General features: G+C 46.5%; 1 protein-coding gene across 2 annotated transcripts; it reads right to left on the bottom strand.

Annotated features, from left to right (window-relative positions):
- Positions 1–1,673: 1,673 nt before the first annotated feature.
- Positions 1,674–22,870, bottom strand: LOC142582900 (venom serine carboxypeptidase-like). Of its 2 annotated transcripts, none has more exons than XM_075693011.1 (5): positions 22,653–22,870; positions 15,868–15,923; positions 13,724–13,896; positions 13,262–13,595; positions 1,674–3,149 (listed from the first exon to the last, which is right to left on the bottom strand). In XM_075693011.1, the coding sequence occupies exons 1-5, from the start codon at positions 22,721–22,723 to the stop codon at positions 2,347–2,349; spliced, it is 1,437 nt and encodes a 478-aa protein (XP_075549126.1). In that variant the 5' UTR covers positions 22,724–22,870; the 3' UTR covers positions 1,674–2,346. The 2 variants fall into 2 exon arrangements, with proteins under 2 accessions (XP_075549126.1, XP_075549125.1); XM_075693010.1 differs by lacking the exon at positions 22,653–22,870 and adding an exon at positions 19,894–20,388.
- Between the last annotated feature and the right edge of the window lie 676 nt (positions 22,871–23,546).

The following is a 23,546-nucleotide window of genomic DNA, read 5'->3' on the forward strand; positions in this document are numbered from 1 at the left end:
CGCGAGGATAACAGCTTTGCTGTAAAATACTCCCATTGTTCTAGACTTTGTCTTACTTTGTCTGCGCCGTGCGTACTTGCGTTCCGGTGGTCACCAACTAGCTTAGTTGTCGGCACTTATGTGCACTGGCGAATGATCCATTTGCACATTACCTGCCATTACCTATGGTCATGTGGCCACTATCCGCATAATTGTAGATCAGTGCGTGGATCGTGTGGCGCACACGACCACACATGCATGGCTCGCACTAATGCAAATTACTAGTTTGAGCTGTAGCCTGTAGTCAGTGCTTTGTCTCTGCGCTTCGTTGCCGTCAACGTATGCTGGCTATATTTTTGATAGAACGCACTGGGTCGACATACTGCGCAACGATACTCAATTGCTTTGTCTACAGGTGTGTTCCGGACGCAACAACTTCGCCGCAAACATACCTGAACGCACCACACACTGTTTGATCCGTTGTTTACGTAGCAAAATTACCTGTCGTTTCATCTGGGAAGAGCGTGCGCTTTGGCGACATCGCAATAAGTTCTTTGTTGTGAACTCATTTGACTCTAACGCTAAATCGAGCTACTTTTCTGTATTTTACAACTTTTGATCATAAGGCATCTCTCCCCTATCGATCTCTTACAGAAAACTTATAATATATGCACAACTTTAGGAACCCAATAATTTACGCGCATGCTAATTATTGTGTAATGCTAATTACGCGCATGCTAATTCAGGTTAATATCATGTCTAGTGGAAGCTTTTTTCCGAGACTGACATACGTTCACATAGAGTAAGTTCAACCAAAAGCAAACAGCACACAATATTAAGACGTAATAAAAACGATACACAACCTTGCTTCATTCAAGAGATGTGCCGGGCTCACACTTGAACGTGTGTACAAAAGATACTAGCGCATTCTATGCCTCCTAACGTCAGATAAGCGCGTCAGTTGATTTATCTTGCGAAGATGCGCTAAATTGGCCATTGTTTTATATGCTGCTAGACATATGCCATTGTAAATGTAAAATTAAATGCAACGTATTCGAGGAAGCTTCTCGTGTCCGTCTACTTTGACAGCCGCACGTACGCATGTGGTGCATACTCGGCAGCGCTGTGCGCGTCAATATTGAGCGGAAACTCTTCGCAGCGCGAGATTAAGTTTCACAGCGGCCTTGCCAACGACAGCCCGCATACAATATTGACCAATGTTTAGAGTGGTGACTTGCAGCGGCAACAATGCACGTCATCTTTAGCAGGCGAAAACAGGTGTTGCGGGAACTTTGGAGAAATCGTCTACTACAGAAGCCAGTGGCATACCTGCAGTAATTATAAACGAGAAGAAATGGGGTTAACCGAGGGGCCCGATTTTTATTAGTCATATCATAAGAAGCCAACAAACACTGACACCAAGGACAACATAGGGGAAATTACTTGTGCTTAATAAATGAAATAAAGAAACGATAAATGAATGGAAATGAAAGTGGATGTAAAAACAACTTGCCGCAGGTGGGAAACGATCCCACAACCTTCGCATATCGCATGCGATGCTCCATCAATTGAGCTACCGTGGCGCCGTTTACCCAGCCGCTTTCTTGGGTATTTATGTTTCCTAGTAGAACCCTGGGAGTATTAGCCAGCGCCACCACTCGCAGACCTTGGCGGTGGATGTGGAACATTCTTTCTGCCACAGGCATCACGAGAACGTGGTCTTTCTGGCTAAAGGCAATCGATCAATAAACCCACACATGCTATTTTTTCATCCACTTTCATTTCCATTAATTTATCGTTTCTTTATTTCATTTATTAAGCACAAGTAATTTCCCCTATGTTGTCCTTGGTGTCAGTGTTTGTTGGCTTCTTATGATATGACTAATAAAAATTGGGCACTTCGGTTAACCTCCTTTCTTGTTTATTATATAACGAGAGTCTCGAATCCGGCAATATTGATGCCTTCAGGTAATATGTGTGGGTTTATTGACCAGTTGCCTTCACCCAGAAAGATCACCTTCTAGTGACGCTTGCGGCAGAAAGGATGTCCCACATCCGCCGCCAACGTCTGTGAGTGGTGGCGTTGGCTAACACTACCAGGGTCCTACTAGGAAACATAATACCTGAGAAAGTGGATGGGGCAACGGCACTGCGGTAGCTCAATTGGTAGAGCATCGCACGAGAAATGCGAAGGTTGTGGGATCGTTCCCCACCTGCGGCAAGTTGTTTTCTTCCTCCGCTCTCATTTCCATTAATTTCACATTTCTTTATTTCATTTATAAAGCACAAGTAATTTCCCCTATGTTGTCCTTGGTGTCGGTGTTTGTTGGTTGCACTAATCATGGAATTCGCGATACATGAAGAAGCCTAGGCTGCGAAAGGACACTTGTTGTCTATGAACGCCGTTATCAGTTCGTACGAGACCCTCGGCTGGTCGAAAGGCAGGAGGTGACCAGCGTTTCGCACCACCACGAAGCTGAGGTTCTCGACGGTCTTCTTGTAGCCGTACACATGGCGGCCGTCGCCACTGCGCCACACCGTCCGCGGCTCGCGGTTCCAGCGGGCGGCGTGCGACCAGGCCACTTGAGAGAGGAAGTTCTCCGTCTGGGTGGTGGCCATGGCCATATCCAGTTGACCGCTGTACACGAGAACCTTGTAGCCGCCCTCCACGACCACGGTGAACTGCGGCCTGGCCGAACGCAGTAGGTCGTCCACGAAGTTAGCAGCCACGACGCGGCGCGACGTGTGAAACGTTTGATGTCCCACGTGTAGGGCGCGTCGGAGCTCCGGTCTCTGCACGAACGCCTTGTACGCGAAGTTTTCGTTAGGCGCAGTGTCGTAGAGCAAGTTGTAATAGTAGTGCATGCCGGTGACGTTCTCGTAGAATGAGTGTTCGTTAAGCAGGCCGAAGAACAGTCTGTCCACCAGCACCACGGCGTCTCGCATGAGGCCGGCGCGGATGCAGTCGGCCGCCTGGTTGGTGACGCGCGTCATGTAGTCGGCGGAGATGCGGTCGATGAGTCCGAAGCCGTAGAGAAGCTCACCGTAACCCAGCATGTTTATAGGGTCCGTGAAGCCGTTGCCGATGGCGATGCCTCGAAAGTTTATCCTGACCCGCATTGTGTCGGCGTTCTGGTGCAGCAGAGCGCCAATGGTCGGCACGTACTTGCCTGCGCGTGACATGTAAGGCATGTAAGACGGGCTAGGCAAGATGCAACGCACTTCGCACAGCACAACTTGTACAAAAGCAGCCGTACCTATGGCAACACGGGAAGTCGACATACTTAACCTACCTAACATCAAATAGTTATGTCACCAAGATGTCTCAGAGGCTGTAAACGTATACTTAGGACGAACAATTACACGTTAAATCCTAAATACATAGATAGCCATCGATCATGTCCCTTCATTAGCGGGTTGCCCATGTGCTTTCTCTACAGGGCACACATTTTTTTGTCTCTTGAGAGTACACAACAAAGCAGCACGCAGCGTGCATGGGAGTAAAGGGAGGCGTTTTCGCTGCACACGAAAGCACATGCGTCAGCAATTCACCTAGTTTTCTTCACACACACGCATACATACACCAAAGAAAAAGAGAAGGGGAAGCAAGAGATGTGAAGGTTAAAAGTTATTCATAGGGTTGTTAACCATAAATCTTACCCTCTTATTTCCCTTGTCAGGGGACGACAAAGGAAATAACCATGTTTTACTGCAGGGAGACGCCTCTCCCATTGCTACGGCAATGGAAGTGGAGTCGGCAGAACGCCGACGCGGCGTGACTATATCGGCAGAAAACTGCCCGATGAAGAGAAACTGCCTTCCAAGTCAAGTCGACAGCGAGAACACTGTGTTGTACTCCTGCTCAAGTGACGACGCCTCATATGAAGAAGGCTTCGAAAGAGTGGTACACCAAGAAGGCCAAGAGAAGAAACTTCAGCGGACGGTCTTCGTAGAGTAAGCCAACTGTCATGCCACAGCGGAGGCCATCGGCCTCTTTGTCCCTGACACATCTTTGGACAACCTAAACCGCCTTATTCGACAGGCGATTTTCGTTTTTCTGGAGGTTCTTGTCCCAGCAGAGATTAAGGATATCAGAATTAATAACCGAAAGAACCTCCTGGCTATTCATGTCCGCAGCCGAAGCCCAATCGATGCTTTGATGGCAATAAAGCTCCTGGGCACAATTATTGTCTGTTACCACGTTCACTAGGACAAAAAAACCACCACTGGTTTTGTTTATGATACTGACGCGTCAATTACCGAAAGTGACCGGCAAATTATAATCAAACCTGCAATAGATGGCGCTGCCTTACTGCGAGCTCAGCGCCTCGGCAATTCGAGCTGTATAAGGCTCATCTTCAAAGGTGACTGCCTACTATAGCAGGTAAACATCGGCGACTTTCTGCATGTGGTGCGGCCTTTCGTACCCAAACCAGTTCAGTGCAGAAGATATCAAAGAATCGGACACGTAAGAGCTGTCTGCCGAAATTCAACGTTATGCCCACGATGTTTCAAACAACACGGCACTGACACTTTTCGCGCAATGGAGCTCAAGTGCCCAAATTGTCAAGGTTCGCACGCTGCGTCCTCAAAATACTGTCCATGCCTAAAGAAAGAGCAGAAAATATTGAGGAAGATGGCTAGAGACATCATGGCTAGAGGCATGATCATCATGGCTAGAGGCATGATCATCACGCAGAGGTGCTTCTGCAATAAGGCGACATCGTCCCCAGAAACGAAAATCTACGAAATCCTCTTCCGGTTCCATGGAGATGTCTCGTCAAGCAACGCCGCCTCCTCTTCTATCTATCTCCAATAGGACGACGAATGTCAGCTAAAAAAGCGGCCATGCTATTGAGGCTTAATCAAGTGAGGTGCAGCCAGAGCTGCCGAAGGCATCCATCAAATACACCAGATCCACAGCACATGACTCGCCACTTAAAGTTCAACGGCGCTACAGTTGACCACATACGAGTCCAAGATTTGCAAGTCATTGTGAAGCTAAAGTATCTCAGGAATGTCACGCGTCTACTGCTAAAATATATGGACACTCCCGCTGTTCGTAGCGCAATTCAAGTACTGAACATGTTGACTTCGGTGTTTGAAACCTTTGCATTGCACCATGGCCTTACGCGCTGCCTTTTCACAATGAAGTCAAGAATGCATCTCTATTCCAGTGGAATTCCCGAGGCCTCAAATCCATAATTTCAGCTTTTAGACACTTAGGCTTCAAAAACCGTTTTCCCATCCTGGTAAATTGTGAACAGAATGTTTAGGATACCATCCGCATTGCTGGCTATGAGACATTCATGTCCTCAACTTGTGGGGATCTGAGCAAGGTAATTGTAAATATTAGATGTGAACTGCCATACGTATTGCACCCAGCCCCGCCTCATGACGACAACCAATACCAATACGTTTGTTTAATTGTAAAAACGAAGGAGCTTAAGTTCACTCTTGTCGCAGTCTACATAGCTCCTTCAAATCGCTTTGACTCGAAACGACTGCACACCGTGTTATCAGCGACACCTGACCCTTCCATTCTTGCTGAAGAGTTTAATGCTCACTTTCCGCTTTGGAGGAGCCTTAAGACGGACTCCAGAGGATACAGATTAGCCTCCTTTGCCACCCAGCACAATCTTTATTGCCTAAAGGATGGTAGTTCGATATATTTATGAGAGCTTACATACAGCAGCTGTCTAGGTTTGACCCTGCTGTCTCGGTGTTTTGAAAGAAACGTGCAATGGTAATCAAATGGAAGTTTGCATATTCCCACATATCTGAGGATCAAGGAAATATTTAACTACTCGATCCTCTACGACTCTACAACGATTTGACTGTTCGGTATTTCAGCCACAGATGGAAGCATGTCAGGAAGGGAGCCATTCTAGTCTGGAACACGAAATTCAAAATGCCATGCAAGAGGCTACGCGTGGTTTTTAGCCTTTTCTGAAATATGAAGAATTTAAAGCTGAGCTGCAGCTACTACGAACGATTCGCCGGCAGGCTGAAGGGAGATAGAGCCCAACTAAATCCATCCACGACATGAGAGAGGCAAGGCGTATGCAAAAAAATGATTCAGCGCCACATTAATTCACTACAATCTCAGAGATGGAAACGATTCTGTGAGTCGTTGGATCCACGTCAGCGCTTATGCAGATATGGAGAGTCGTGTGTAGGCTTCGCGCATCACCGCAACAGCGTGCTGCTTTCAAATCTCTAGCTTTGCACCAAAATCGACGAGAGCTTGAGAGTGCTGGGGAAATTTGCTCAAGACTTGCCGGCTTGCAACCCCAACGCGCACAAGGAAGTCAAGAAAGCATCTCTACTGCAGTGGAATGCCCGTGGTCTCAAATCGAGAATTTCAGATTTTAGACATTTTGTCTTCGAAAACCGTTTTCCCATCCTTGCAATTTGCGAACCGAACGTGCAGAATGTTACAAGCATTTCTGGCTATGAGGCATTCATGTCCTCTACCTGTGGTAATCTGAGCAAGGTAATTGTATACATTAAATGTGATCTGACTTACGTGTTGCACCCAGTCCCGCCTCACGACGCCAACCAGTACGTTTGTTTAATTGTGAAGACGAATAAGCTTACGTTCACACTCGTCGGTGTTTACATTGCTCCTCCAAGTGGCTTCTACTCTAAACGACTGCACGGCGTGCTATCAGTGACACAAGACCCTGCGATCCTCACAGGAGATTTTAATGCTCACCATCCGCTTTGGGGGAGCTTGAAGATGGACTCCAGGGGAAGGAGAGTAGCATCCTTTGCCACACAGCATGACCTTTACTGCCTCAATGATGGTAGTCATACATATTTACGCGGGCTTACGTATAGCAGCTGCCTAGACTTGACCCTTTTTTCTCGCCGTCTTGAAAGAAACGTGCAATGGTTTCCAGAGATCGAATCATGGAAGCGACCATATTCCGACGTACCTGATGATCAAGAGACTATCTAAGTGCTCCTCCGTGACCCTCCGGTGAATTGACTGGTCGCCGTTTCGGTCGCACATGGAGGGAGTGTGTCAGCAAGGGAACCATTCAAGTCTGGAACACGAAATTCAAGAAGCCATGCAAGAGGCTACGCGTACTTTTCAGCCTTTCCCGAAATATGAAGAATTTGAAGCCGAACTGCAGCGACTACGAGCCATTCGCCGGCGGGCTGAAAGAAGATGTAGAACTAAATCCATCCATGATCTCCGAGAGGCAAGGCGGGTGCAAAAGAAGATTCAACGCCGCATTGATGCACTATAATCTCAAAGATGGCAACGTTTCTCTGAGTGGTTGGATACACGTCAGCGATTATCTCAAATATGGAGAACCATGCGTGGACTTCGCGTATCACCGCAACAGCGTGTTCCTTTCGAATCCCTCGCTTTACACCAAGGTCGCAGCGAAATTGACATTGGTGAAGAATTTTGCTCACGACTTGTCAGCTTGCAGCTCCAACGCGTACTTACACCATGTGTCACTCCTGTGCCACGGGATTCCCGCATGGATGTAATGTTTTCGGTGGAGGAGCTTGAAGCGGCACTGGCGACTTGCAGGCGCTCTTCGTCACCTGGGCCGGACGGCGTTACCTATGCGGCGCTCGCCAATCTTGGGCAGAAAGCACGACTCATGCTGCTAAACCATTACAACGAGTATTGGCGCAACGGTTTGGTTCCACGTGAATGGAAATGCAGCCGCTTGGTTCCACTTCTCAAACCTGGTAAGTCCCCGTTAAACTTGTCATCGTACCGCCCCATCACTCTGGCCAGTTGCATAGGAAAAATAATGGAAAGAATGATTTTGACGCGCCTAGAATGGTACCTGGAAAATTACAACGTGTACCCAGATGCTATGGCTGGCTTCCGGCGTGGGCGCTCATCTATAGATAATGTCATCAATTTGGTTACGTTTGTTCAGCATCAAAAACGTCTGAAACGACTCACTGCGGCATTGTTCCTAGACATAAAAGGCGCCTATGATAATATAGCACATTTTGCCATTATAGATGCTCTGATTGAAGCCGGAATCGCACTAATGAGTGATTGTGCAGTTGTTTGACCGACAGGCATTTCTTCGTGATGACCGAGGATGGCGCCACGACTCAACACCAAACGTTCCGTGGAGTACCGCAAGGCGGAGTGTTGGGGGGGGGGCGGGGGGGGGGAGCCCGACGCTATTCAACCTAGTGCTCGTTGGCCTAGTCAGATACTTGCCCAACACAGTTCATGTATCGATATATGCCGATGACATCTGCATTTGGGCGTCTGCTGTAACACGACTGCAGGTACGAGCACGGCTACAAAAGGCAGCTACGTTAACATCACTGTACTTGCGAAAACAGTACTTAGAGTTGTCTTCAGAGAAATTCTGCCTTGTTATATTCACTCGGAAGGCAATGAAGCGTTACACTGTAAATGTCAATGGGCAGGCAGTTGCAAATGCACGGAAACACCGCTTTTTAGGGGTGATTATTGAACGCGACCTATCATGTAGCCCGCATGTTTCATACCTGAAGAAGAAATTATTGACAATAATACATCTCCTCAAATTTCTCGGCGGAAAGTCATGGGGCACTTCGGTGCGGTCAATGCTGCAGCTTTATAACGCCTTGTTCCTCGGTTTCGCAAGATACAGCCTCCCTGTGCTTGGTAACACCCGCAAAACAAACCTGCGTGTACTCCAGGGACTACAAGCTCAAGCCCTAAGGACGTCTTCCGAGGTGTGTGTCTACAGCGGCAACGATTGTCATAGTTCGAGATCACCCAATATCAACGTACTTGGCAACCAACGCTCTCAGGGCGCATGTTCGGCACGTTGCCCAATTACCTTCTCACCATCTTGCCGCTATACCCGCAAAAAGGCCACGCACAACTTTCAGCCGTATAATTGATGCCAATCGTACCTCATTGCCATCGAACCACATGCCTGCAGCGAGACCATCCTCACCTTTATGGTGCCGGCTCAGACCTGAAATACGCCTCACCATCCCAGGAATCACGAAGAAAGCCAACATGCCTTCGCCTGCCCTTAAGCAGGCCACATTAGAGCTTTTACACGAGGTGCGCAGTGGCCACGTACACGTTTACATCGATGGCTCAGTCATATCTGCAAGTGCAGTTGCCGCTGCGGTGGTACCAAGACGATCCGTCAAAATACAGCTAAAAACGTCACATGTATCATCAACGACAGCTGCTGAACTGGTAGCCCTGCGTGCGGCTCTTCATTTCATTCAGGAGGAACCACCCCACGCATGGTCAGTCGTCTGTGATTCCAAGGCAGCCCTACAGAGTGTACTCTCAGCAGTGCGCCATGGATCACATGAGCAGCTCGTCGCAGAGATCAGAGTAGTCCACCATCAACTAGTTGACGAAGGACACGATATAATATATCAGCGGTTGCCTAGTCACTGTGACATACATGGCAATGATCGAGCAGACGCAGCTGCCCGACCTGCCCATGACGGCGTCAACTGCGTTGTCATTCCTCTTTCGAGAACCGACGCAGCGAAATAACTTTCCGCACTTGCGCGTGACCTGACATTGTCCCAATGGAATTCATCCGATTTCACAAGTGCACGCCTTCATACCCTGGACCCTAATTTACAGCTCCGTATTCCACCCGAACTTCCACGACATGACTGCACCCTTCTAGTCCGTCTATGGCCTGGAGTAGCATTTTCAAATGCCTAGTCTTTCCTTATCGGAATGGCCAGCAGCCCACTTTGTGACTTCTGCGGGTTCAATGAAACAATCGAGCATCTTCTTTGTCAGTGCTCTCGTCTTAACCCACAAAGAGCGGTCCTCTCAGCCACCCTAGACAAACAGGACAAGCGCCCAATGTCAGAAAACAAGATCCTTGGACACTGGCCTACGCGAACATCAGCGCGATCTGCTATGAAGGCGCTGCTGCGATATTTGAAAAACACGGGACTTTCTGACAAATTGTGACTGTACACTGTGGGACTTAGGACTGTATGGTGACACTGCGTAAAACTAGGAACGCCTTTGCGGGCTGCGTGGCAGTGCCCACAGAAACAGTTCGTGTGTACGTGCGTGTGTGTGTTTAGGTTCTTCTTTTATTTTTTTTATCCTTCTCTCTCTCACCGTGTGCATCCCCTTGCCCCTCCCCCAGTACAGGGTAGCCAACCGGAGATAATCTCGCTTTAACCTCCCTGTCTCCTTTGCCTTTATCTCTCTCTCTCTCTCTCTCTCTCTACACCATGTGTCACTCCGATGTCTCGGGGCTCCCGTGCAGATCTAATGTTTTTGGTGGAGGAGCTTGAAGGGGCAATGGCGACTTGCAGGCGTTCTTCGTCACCTGGTCTAGGCGACGTTACCTATGGTGCGGCGTAATCTTGGGAAGAAAGCACGACTCATGCTGCTAAAGCATTACAGCAAGTCTTGGCGCAACGGTTTGGTTCCACGTGAACGTAAATGCAGCCGCTTGGTTCAGCTTCTCAAACCCCGTAAATCACTGTTAGATTTGTCATCGTGCCGCCCCATCGCTATGGTCAGTTGCATGGGAAAAATAATGCAAAGAATGGTTTTGACGCGCCTGGAGTAGTACCTGGAAAATTACAACTTTAACCAGATGCAATGGCTCGCTACCGGCGTGGGCGCTCATTCATAGATAATGAATTTGGTCACGTTTGTTCAACATCAAAAACATCTAAAACGACTCACTGCAGCATTGTCCCTTCACATAAAAGGCGCCTACGACAATATAGTATTTCTGCCATTACAGTGGCTCTGACTGAAGCCAGAATCAGTGAATCAGTGAATCCAGCGAATAAACTTTAAGTGGCTATGCAGTTATTTGACCGACAGACATATCTTCGTGATTACCGAGGATGGCACTACGACTCGCCACCAAACATTCCGTAAAGTAACGCAAGGCGGGGTGTTGGGGGGGGGGGGGGGGGGGGGAGCACGACACTATTCAACCTAGTGCTCGTGGGCCTTGTTCGATGCTTGCCCATCGCAGTTCAAGTATCAATATATGCTGATGACATGTACCTGGGCGTCTGCTGTAACACAACCGCAGGTATGAGCAAGACTACAAAATTCAGCTACGTTAACATCGTTGTACTTGCGCAAACCGAATTTAGAGCTGTCTTCGGGGATACGCTGCCTTGTTGTATTGACTTGGAAGGCAGTGAGGCCTTACTCTGCCAGTATCACTAGGCAAGCAATTGCAAATGCACGGAAGCATCGCGTTTTAGGGGTAAATAATGACCTAGACCTATCATAGAGTCCGCACCTTTCATATCTAAAGAGGAGGTTAACGGTAATAACACGCTTCCTCAAAATTTTTAGCGGGAAGGTGCACATTGGTGGGGTCAGTGCTGCAGCTTTATAATGTCTTGTTCCTCGGTTTCGCAAGATACAGCCTCCCTGTAATAACAACACCTGCAAAACAAACCTGCATGTACTCCAGGGACTACAAGCTCGAGCCTTAAGGGCGCCTCTCGGTCTTCCGAAGTGTACGTCTACAGCGGCAGCGATTGTCATAGCTCGAGATCACCCAATATCGACGTATACTTAGCCACCGACGCTTTCAGGGCGCATATTCGGCACGTTGCCCGTCTGTCTTCACACGTTCTTGCTTCTTTACCTGCAGAGATGCCACACAAAACTTTCAGTCACATAATTGCTGCCAATTGTGCGTACTTAGTTACCATCCAACTACATGCCAGCAGCAAGACCATCCTCACGTTTATGGCGCCTGCCCAAACCAGAAATACACCTCACCATCCCAGGAATCACGAAGAAAGCTAACGTGCCTTCGTTTGCCCTGAAGCAGGCCACGTTAGAACTTTACATGAGGTGCACAGTGACCGCTTACATGTTTACATCAATGGCTCAGCCAGACCTACATGTTCAGCTGCCGCTGTGGTGATACCAGCAAGATCCGTCAAAATACAGGTAAAAACGTCCCATGTATCATCAACGACAGCTGCTGACCTGGTAGCCTTGCGTGCGGCTGTTCATTTCAAGCAGGAGGAACCACCCATGCATGGTCAATCTTCTGTGATTCCAAAGCAACCCTACAGAATGTACTCTCAGCACTGCGCCATGGATCACATGGGTAGCTCGTCGCAGAGATAAGAGAAGTCCACCGTCGACTAGTTGAAGAAGGACACGATACAATATATTAGTGGTTACCTAGTCACTGTGGCGTACACGGCAGTGATTGAGCTGACGCAGCTGCCCGGTCTGCCCATGACGGAGCCAACTGCGTTGCCATACCTCTTTCTAGAGCCGACGCAGCGAAGAAACTTTCCGCATTTGCGTGTGACCTAGCATTAGCTCAATGGAATTCATCCGAATTCACAAGTGCACGCCTTCACACCCTAGACCCTAATTTACAGCTCCATATTCCGTCCGATCTTCCACGACGAGAATGCAGTCCTTCAATGGCTTGGAGCAACATTCTCAAATGCGCACTCTTTTCGATCGGAATAGCCATTAGCCTACTTTATGACTTTTGCGGGTGCAGCGAAACGATCGCGCACCTTCTTTGGGAGTGCCCTCGTCTCAACTTGCAAAGAGCAGCCCTCTCAGCCACTCTAGACACAAACTATACAAGCGCCGACTCACGGAAAACAACATTCTTGGAAACTAGCCTACACGAGCATCAGCGCAAGCCGCTATAAAGACATTGCTGCGTTGTTTAAAAGACACCGGACTCCGTGACAAGTCGTGGCAAGTTTTTACAAGCTGTGACAAGTTCTGACTGTGCGCTGTATGACGTAGTATGCAATAGTGGGACGTTGACACTGTGTAACACTACGTAACGCATTCGCAGACAGTGTGACCGCGCCCAAAGAAGCAGTTTTGCATTGTGCGTGGTTCTTTTTTTTTTTGTTCGGACTCTTTTTCTCTCATCTATCGCATCCATTTGCCTCTCCCACGATACAGGGTAGCCAACCAGAGATATTCCCTGGTTAACCTCCCTGTCTTTCCTTTGCCTCCTTTCTCTCTCTATCCTTTGTCATATGCTTTGCGAATACTACTCGTGCTTGTGTATCCGTTCATGCCCAATCGTGAGTGTTTTAAGTCTGTTAATCTTTTTCTTCATTCTTTTACTGTTCAATTATGCAAAGACTGAGACGGTTTACAAAGACAAATATCATGTGATCAATTTGGGAGCAAACTGTAACCATTTTCCCCGTTAGTTTCTTTATCTTAATATTCATTGCTTATCTGCTCTTGCATCGTCCCATCATTATGGGATAGCAGCACATTGCACGTAAAGAACTCTCAATGTCTCAACTCTCAACTTGCCGGCGTATGACTCTCCGGTGACGTAGAACTCGTTCTGAGCAAGCTCTCCGAACAGCGTGAAGAACTGCTGGAGAAACTCGAGCATGTCGCGGCCCACGTCGGTCATGTCGCGAGCGTAGCCGCTTTGGCAGTCGGTGAAGCTGTAACCCGTCCCGACTGGCTGGTCCACGTACAACATGGAGTAGCGACGAGCCCACGTCTGCTTGCGGAACTTGACCTCCTCGCCGTCTTCCGACAAGTGGTACGGTCCGTGCTCGACGAAGAGTCCCATCATTGAAGACGATCCGGGTCCACCTTGTAGCCACAGCAGCACCGGAGCGTGCTCAGGGTTAGTCTGCATAGGCGAAAGGTGCAGGCGCAAGTGCCGCAGATGCCGACATCACTTTGGTGCCACCTCTAGCTGAGAGTTTGCTTCTTCCAGAACCTATACTGCGCAAGTGTGTCAGAGTACTATTTACTCACCATCGCTGGTACAAACCAGAAGAACAGGTTACTGTTGAACTGTGGATTGACAGTGATGTATCCGGCAAAGCTGGGAACTTCATTATCTGCTCCGATGCGACCAACCTGGCTAAGGAACTTGGCCTCATCCAGCCTCCCTGCCTCAATGAGTGGCGTCAGGTACAGCGTCTCCCCTGCAGTAAAGCTGAGATGAATATTCTCAAAGTGGTTGAGAAGCATTTCTGAGTTCTTTGATAAGAGCAGGGTGGCGAATTTTAGTTCTACCGAGGAATAGGTTTGCTGAATTTTTTTTACTCATGTAATTCGTGCATAAATATATTAAGCTAATAAGCATTTACATTGTGTATCTTATATGCCCATAGACATTATTCGTAATACGACGCCATTTAATTGCCTCGCATTAAATAAATTTTGTCAGGAAAACTCATCTAAACTTGCGCCAGACAAGTGTGGCGTGCGAGATATTTATCGCAAGGAACGTAAAGAAATGCGATACACTCATTCAACATTAGCTAATTGTATTTCACGCTTTTCAAAGTTGCCTCTTCAACTCAGTTTATTCCTTCCTAATTTATTTAATCATCTAGCACTGATATAAAATATCTATATCCTTGCAAAATATCAATTCGGTGGTCCCAACGACGTTAAAAAGCAGAAACGTATGGCTTATGTTCCGTAAGATCTATGCAACCGAGCTTCGTAATTTTCGGCATTTGCGTAATTTGATGCACTGTGCTGAAAAAGTTATGGCTCTCCTAGCGCATTTTGTGGCATGTATATAGTTGTGCACATAAAGCTTGCGAACTAAAATGCGCCTTATGAGTCGACCCAGGGACACCTTGGCTGTACCTGCATCGGAACTGCTGCTTATGACAACTATAAAAAAAAACACGGCAAAAAAATATTGTGTCTCACACTGTCAATCCAGTCAAATGTGAACGACGCTAAGAAAGACAAGTAATATGCAGATGTGCAATATATATTTATGGCAATGTCGAGGGGCATATCCAGATTTGTTCACCAATGCGCGGTGCAGTTGATTTCATAAGGCCATTTCCATGCACCTTTCTTCTTCACTTTAAAGGGCAAGCTTGGCTCTCGGTCACTGAACGTTCACAACGGTTTCGGAAAATTGATATTCAGTGCAACCATAATGCGTTTGCTGCATTTCTATGAGCACCATACATGTGGATATTATGGTTAGGCTTTGAACGCAACAACTGACATACATAACTTGCTTAGAATACACTTCCCAGCTGTTGGTTGCAAAGATTGTTGCTGCTATCACCTAACGTACATGTTGACCTTAGTCGCTGGGATGGGTACATATACTATCACCCATTCTCAATATTACAAGGATGTCGTGCACCCATAACCAGTTTTCTAAATCGTGGTCGAACATTGAAAATATTCATTAGGTGGGAAAGGCTGTATGTACATTGCCTAAATCAACATGGCATGAAAGAGAGTATTGAGTAAGGGTATGAGGACTTCCAGACACTGCGTTACAGTTTATCCTGCAACGGACCTATGCACGTGGTATAGATAGCGTATTGTTAGAGAGGAACTTTCGGTTGACACAAACCGATTATAGCAGTTTCAATTATTTGATTAACTTAAACCCAGGGGAGTGTGCAAGAAAGCAACTGTTCCTTGCAGGGTTAGACATTTTGTGCAGAAACAAAAATGTGAGCGGTGAGGTTGCCTCTTCTGCGACCCCTTCTCTTCCCATGACACCGCAATCATACGACATAGCTAGGTTTGCTTAATTTCAAGCAGATTAAATAGCCTCCCGTTTCTTTCAGGAAAAGTACAACTGACAATTCTCATACCCGCGGTTAAACCAAACGAATCTCGATGTTATGCAAGTACTTATGTTCCCGCATTACTGATGTTTGCATGTGCCTAGTTTTTTGCCATCCCTCTAATGTTTCTTTTTTTTTAGTTTGTTTTCGTGCATGACTACCGCGACCAACAGCTCTACACGGGGAACATCGTCCCGAAAACTGGCCCTTGCGATATATTGACATTAACAAACACCCTTATAAAGTGCACAGAGAAATGTTTCTGGCAGGCTCCAGAACGTCACTTAGAGTGATATTTGTTCGTAGTAGTTCCACAGATGCTGGCTTCGCAGATCTCACCTACGCTGCAATCTTCAGCCGCAGCTAGTGTCGCAGCAACGTTTTCTTTCGGCGACCTGCAAAGTAAACATCAAAACACTTTCTCTTGCGCGCATACGTCCTATATGTAGAAATGCAAAGGGTAATGAAACCTACAGAGCTCATCCGCTACTACTCTAGCAGTACAATAAATGCGGCAGTATTGAAGGAGCAGGTTTCAGGGAGAATAACCCGGCGAATCCTTGAGCCACTTGCAACGGTAGGCTCTCGTATCCTGCTCTACAGCAAGCAACCTTCACTTAATTTAGCTTTGCTTGACCATGAAACGCTGTATGAGCTCCATATTTTCCTCAGCAGAGACACCCCGCTCAGTTGTACTTCGAGTGCACTGACCTACGATCCCCAGCTGCATGATGGAAGGTCGCCTACGATGCCCTCAATAAAAGGCATTCGAAGGCTAAGCAGCGCAAAAAAAAAACATATACACCTGTTTTATCGCAACATCTACGCAAAGACAGTATTCCAAAAACACTTGCGCCAGCGTATTTCAGTCTTCAAGTCGAAATTACACCTGTGACACGACCTTGACATGCTACAGGAATGCCAAATGGCGAGCTTGCGAGAAGTGCTTTCTGATTAGCGCAATTGTGTTTGCTCCCTTGCGCAGAGGCAAATGAGAGCGCACTCTCAGAGCATTATATTATCTAACACATCGCAGTTCTTTAATCTACTGTATTTACGGTTGTTGTTTTTTTCGCTTCTCAGTGCACTTAAACGAAGCTGAACAGACTTTACGAATATAGGTGAGCAAACAAAAGGGGTTACTGCTTCTTACGTGTGAAACCAAGTCATGATCGGTTATATCAGTGTTCTAACGTGCACGCGCACTTTTAAGGTGTTAAAATTGGTTTCAATGGCCCCAGCATCGATTGAATTTATCGGTACCCTGTCTAGTTTTTGTCAGGTGTCGATGCATTTTGTCAGTTATTCTGGTTTTTTTTTTTTGCCTGCATTCGCAGTCTGCCATTAGTCGCCATTATGCAGTTCCTACGGCTCTTCCGCGACAGCTGTTAAATAGATGTGAACTGCATACTTTTTAAGCTTCCAGACTGACTTGATTACTCTACGAACTTTATGCGTTTTTCTCTGACAATATTTTAGTTGCGCTTCGACACGGTTTTTGCTCGTCCGTCCAATCGTCTTTTGCTGAGCATCCGTGTCATACCGCGACAAAGAAAGTGTTGCTATACAAAACAGTTTTGGTTACAGCAGACACACAGAGAAAAGCAGGAGAGTGTGTAGCTTTCTGAATGAAAGGGTGTTTCAAAGTAGACAGGGGAGTGGCATTCAAAACGTCCCTTTTCCTTTAGCTAGAGCAGCTCGCCTGCACTACAGCCTTGAATGTCACTTGGATTGAAAAGTAGCTTCAGTCCAGCGCATGTGAATGGACAGCAAGACTGGCAGGGTCCTTATTCACAAATGTACTTACGCTAGAACTGTACGAAATAGCAAATGTCAGCCAGTCGCAATGTTGGACATACGTATTATTAGCAGAGGCAGCCGGCCAATGGGTAAACAGCACTTACGAACGAAACGATTCGTGCATCTGAACCCAGATGATTTGCCTCCAGTAAACGAATTAGAGTTCGAAAAATCACTCAATAAGCGACGTACAATTTCCAAAATGTTCACATAACCAGCCGAAAACCTTCATTTTAAACAGTTCGTGGCAGGTACTACGGGCGTGCCTCAATATCAGATTGTGGTACTGGCTTGTAAAGCCCCAGAATTTAATTTTTAGAGCGTGTATCTCTGCAATATTTTATTTCACTTTATGTTCAAATGATTTTTAATCCGCCTAATATCAACAAGCGCTTTGAATATTTCAAAAATTTTGCGATCATTTCGTACTTCGTGACAAAGCAACATGACTCAACAGGAAATTCTGATGGCTTAAAGAGCCGGCCAGAATGTGTCCACAATAGGTACCATGTGAAAATTTTAAAAATCGCCTGTCATAGATGCTAAATTTATAGTCATTGGGCTGGATTACTCAGGGGCGGACATCACTCGCACGCGAAATCAAAATGCATATTCGAATAATTAACAAAATTAAGTAAATGAATTTTTATTACGTACTTTACGGCACATATATGCAAAATACGAATTGCAGCCAGTGAGTTCACCAGGCGTATCCGCTTGGAGATAATTTTAAGGATGACACCAATTTCGAGATATTCCTTCACAACGTGCGCGACAAAATACATAGGCGTTCCAGTTACTTTTGTATTTGGCTTTGATATGAGCAGGCTGTAAGAAATGTAGCATACTAGTTGTATAAGTTATCCGCTGTCTCCGACAACGCTTCCAAGCCATCAGCTGCCACGTAATTCGAGAAAGTTCGTATCGCGTTTCTGCTCTGTTTCAGTTATTCGGCCATTATCGTATACGTCTCAGAGCGTTTATCCTGTGTACTAAAAAATTCACGCCATGACCAACTTACGCTCTAAAAACAATAACGATAGAAGTTTTTACCACAGGGATCAAACATCAGCCCCTCGTTGACGCACACCGTCAGTGAAGGGCCGCTGGTGATCGCGCCTAACAACCGCGAGAAAAAACGTAGAGGCCAAGGTATCTCAATGCCTATCCCTTAAGTTGTGTTTTTGACCAAACGAAAAGGGCAATTTTGTTTCCACCTATGTCGGTAACTCACGCTCAGCTGAAGTAAAACTGCTCGCAAATGGAGGGGGACGATAAGATGAGGTTCAACAGCGCATGTGTATCTATAGCCCTATAGAAGAGCGTCTTGTTGGCTAGTCGGTGTTAACGTTATGTATATGTATATTGTCGCGCGCCAATGTATATTGCCACGTGCATTCGCCGCACATTTCATTTCTTTTGTTTCAGTAGGAAGCGGTGGAGCGCCGAGTCGACGCTTGATGCTGGTGAGGGTTCTAACCTAATTTGGACTTATCACCGCAACGTCCTTGTCATGTTCTACACGAGTGGAAACCAGGGCAGCAACAATATTAGCCGAAACGCAAAGAAAAGGAAAAGCAGCTAACGCACGTGTGAACTATCAGGCGCCACAAAAAACAGGGCAATATGGGTAAACAATGGGCAAGCACTTGCCCCAAGTTTACATCTCAAGTCGATTGTCTGTACCTGTGCCGCTTGAAACATGCTGGCTTCTCTCGTCTTAATGCCCACACACGGGATAGGGTACAACTAGGCATCATGAGATAATTTTGGAAAATACTATAGGCGCTGTTTCCTATAGCACACTCACCATCATTCATAGCAAGGGATGCACATTTGCAGCAGGTGTGCTTAGAAAAACGAACGACCTCCTTGATTTTTATTTATTTATTTATTTATTTATTTATTTATTTATTTATTTATTTATTTATTTAGTGAGTGAGTGAGTGAGTGAGTGAGTGAGTGAGTGAGTGAGTGAGTGAGTGAGTGAGTGAGTGAGTGAGTGAGTGAGTGAGTGAGTGAGTGAGTGAGTGAGTGAGTGAGTGAGTGAGTGAGTGAGTGAGTGAGTGAGTGAGTGAGTTTACGATCAAAAGTTACCGGGAGTATTGAAGGATGCCGTAGTAAACTTTGACCAATGGTGTGACTGAAATCTCCATAAAGTGGCATCCCTGAATTTCTCGCCCAGTGATGCGGGCACTGCGGCCAGGAGTCGAACGGGTGACTTCACGCTCAACAGCAGAGTGTCACGGCTGCTGAACCACCACAGGCATTAACAGTCGATTATATTTCTTTCAGTTTTAGCTTGCGTGTGACGCTGCCGATGCCCACGCAAGTTTACGGGAGTTGGTTGTCCACAAATTCAAACCGATTGCACCAACGATGCACGCCTGCGAAAATTTCGGCAAACTCGTTTTGTCTCTATAGCATCCCTCGGTGCCTTTTGGTGCTCTGGTTTTTGTGCCTCCGGTACTAAATCTCAGATAACTATTATTGTCGATGAATGGTAAACGAAAATTGAGATCGACACGAATAAAAAAAGGCATTAAGGTGAAGCAATGTGCTTACCGAAAGGAGCCACGCACTCGAAGTCCGAACAAAGGGATCACGTGAACGAGAAAAAGGAGCTCCACGGCCAGCTGCATGTCGGCAGTCTTTCGGGGCACGCCGTCATGCCAAGCGTCGGTCACGACGCATCCAGCCACGGGTGTGGCAAGAACTGTTGCGTTCAGTAAGGGTTCACCTCGTTCTAGCTTTAACGTCGACCGAGATGCAAGTTGGGTCGCAAAGGCCGGTGAATCGGCGCGGCTTAGCTCACATGCGCCGCCTTTCATTTTCTTTTCCTGGAGTCCGTGCGTTTCTGTGGATGTCGCTCTCACGTCGTTGTTGCGCGTGTGAGTACTAGGGGACCACTGAAATAGGCCCAATTTAGGAAGAAGGAATAGCGGTAACATTAGGTGACATTCTAGCAAAAGCAGGTTAACTGCGCGAGCAGTAATCTTCGTGAAGTCGGCTTGCAGAGCACGGTTATAGACTGCGCCAGAAAACTATCGTTGGACAAGAGACAGCTGCAGACTCTGCCAACTACAAAGCCGGAAAAGACAGCACCTAGCAGAATCCGTCACTGCTCATAAAGGAGTCGCCTCTCACAGGGCTGTAGGCTGTTAGCATTAGGTTTCCGTCTAGTTGAGGCAACTCGCTTTGAATGACAATCTGCAGTTCAGATACCGTTGCGGGCACGATTCCAACGCTTTCTTTTTTTTTCTGCTGCTCTTGCGCGCAGTTCGGCCGGTTCTGACTTCGCCTCACTGCACTTTTGGCAGCGTACAAGGTGTTATTCAATAATTTGTACAACTTCGAGGCGAAATTCAACCTTCCAGCACTTCGTGTTTCTTGTCGTAAAAGCAGCTTTTCTTTGCTCCAACTCGGAGATGAAAGTGTAGATCCTGTGGTATAGATTGGCACGTTGAGGATGCATTGTAGATTTTCTCGTCAACTCGCGTTACTCGAAAGGCACTTGCTTTTCGTTGTCTGCGACGACACAGCAGTTAACTTTGATGCTCAGGAAAGCCGACGCCCAGAATATGCGCAGTTCTGCATATATCCGATTTTGCATCCGGGATAAATATTTTACGTAACAGCGTGCGAATTAATTTTGGAAACGGTTCAAAGAAATGAGCATAATAATGTTAAAGAGGTTCCACGGAGTCATGCTACACCACGTTTCGGTTCAGATTTATTTCAGAAGGTGACATGAAATACTACAACATATACTGTTTATTTATACGCTTCATTTTAGTTTCCACTACAGAAGCTCGCAACAGTGTGCGTCAACGCGACGCTTAGAGCTCTGCAGCTATAGCTGCAAGACACTTTTTTTTTTCATACACGGTATTCATTGCAGAGAGTTAAAGTTGTATGTAATCATCACACAGGCAAAACGCAACGCATCACATTTCAATGGCTTTTGAAGCATCGTAATATCGCGGAAAGCAACAAATAAAAAACCAGGCCTTTTTTTTTTATAATGGGAGACAACGACAGACAGCTAATCAATAGAGGGTGCCAATTTTGTTTCAACTTTATTGGGTAATACATATTCTTTTTAAGCGAACTATCATTCCACCAAACTGTATTTCTGAGAAGAAAAAAAATAAACATGAGCTCAGCATTGCGGTGCGATCCGCGTGTCTTCCGTGAAATTTGTAGACCAATCGGAAAAAACACATTAAAGGGCACGCCCTTCGTCGGGCACAATCAAATATGAAAGAATATGCGATTTCATGTAACGTTTCCGTGTGCGACTCCTAGAAAAAACAATTGCGTGCATGCGGCATTTTGCGAACCCGTCGAAATACTTCGTGGACGGGTGGACCAGAGAAAGCAGACCGCTAAAAGGTAGGTAGATAGAACATGTGTAATAAATCACTGCATAGCCGTTTCCTCGATACCATCTAAAGATATTCAGTGGAAAAACAAACCAAAATAAAGTGCACAGTGAAACAAACTTCTTGTACAAGCCCCCACTGAGACGGACGTTCCTAAAAGCGTGATGAAACCACTAGGCTGTACGGAGCATTTACTAAACTAACTTAATTTCATGAATGACCCGAATATTTGATGTGTACTGTCACGGAGAAAGAAGAAACGACGAGCTATCTGCAGCACAAAAATATGCAGTAAATCAAGTCAGCCGGTACGTACAGGCCTAAAAACATTATCTAATTCCCTCATCGGTTGTAAGCTAGAGAACCACTCAAAAGTAACAAACATTCTGTGGAAATGCTGAATATAGCTCGAGTGTAAACGCTGAGTATAAGATGAAGTCTTTATAGATAATGTTTATTATTATAATTATGTAGATTCTTGTTCGGCTGTGTCGCATGCACACTCGGGGGGATTTGTCAAGAACTTGGAAGCTCACTATGAAATAATAAATAACATACATATGAAAGAAAAAGAAATTAAAATAAAGTTGAGTTTTGGTGCGCGGCAAAGAACCCCAGGTAGTCAGAATTGACCGAGAGTCCTCCACTACGGTGTCCCTTGCAAGCCACCGTGCAGTACAGGGACGTTAAACCTCACAGTTAAATGTGAATTAAGGCTGGCCTACTGAAAGAAAGTGCTCGGTAATGATCGTTGTGCAAAGCGACGCTGCGATTGTCAACCGGCTGCTCTGGTTCAACTTTTCAGCAAAGCGACCAAAGTTGCACACCAACCTTTTCTTCTCTGTTGTGCCACAGAAACAAAAAGCTGCAACGTTTAACACCAGAAAGGCTGCGACATCAGTTGTCTGAGTATGCCCTTCCTGGTTCACTATAACTTACCCGTCGTCCACATGGATTCCAGATGCGAGCAGTAGGCCCACGCAGGAAACGAGCAAGCAAATGATCCTCATGGTCACCGCAGCAAAGCGCCTGGCTGTGAGAAAAGTCGTGGAATGACGGGCTGTAACGGTCACATAACAGCTAAGCCATGGGTGGGCAGTGCTAGGGGAACGGGAATGGCGACAGGTTGTTTTTGTCAGAAGGACGTCGTTGCCTGCGCACTGATAGCACCGCTAAGAGAAGGCCAACGCTGATATCTCTTCGTAGTTATATACCCACGCAATCGCCTTTTTGTCCTATATTATACCGAAGTGTGGTCGCGCCGGTAACTGTCGGACATCTTCGCGGGCACCCTCACAGGTGACTTGAACAACACCGGTAACTGCCTGCCTCAGTGCACTGAAGATTGCGGGATCTTATGCTCCTGCCGAGCGCTCTTACAGAACAAATGTGCTCGCCGTGAGATTGGGGAAATAGACGTACGGGAATGTCAATGGTTCTTTCGTACAAGCCTTACAGGTATACCGGTGATTATACCGTGAAAGATAAGTCCGTGTGACTAGAAGTAGTTTCACTTGTCATCACATGTGAGAAACAAACCCACTCAAGGGCTGTCGACAGAAGTTTTGAAAATAAATGCATACATAGCTCGTGGGTACCCCTGGAATAGGCAAAGCACTTGGCATGGTTATAAGTCTGGCGTCTGAGACAAATGTATATTTCAATGGTCGCAGAAGAAAGAGCGAAATGAAAGAAAGTCAGCGAGGTTAACCAAAAGAAAATTCCGGTACTTAGAGGCGGGGAAGGGGGACATAGAAAGACATGAGGGAAGTAGAGACAGGGAGAAACGCACCACATGCAAGGAATCACTGATTTTCAACACAGTAAAACGGT

This window comes from Dermacentor variabilis, chromosome 5 (assembly GCF_050947875.1).
Source record: "Dermacentor variabilis isolate Ectoservices chromosome 5, ASM5094787v1, whole genome shotgun sequence".
Taxonomy (NCBI): domain Eukaryota; kingdom Metazoa; phylum Arthropoda; class Arachnida; order Ixodida; family Ixodidae; genus Dermacentor; species Dermacentor variabilis.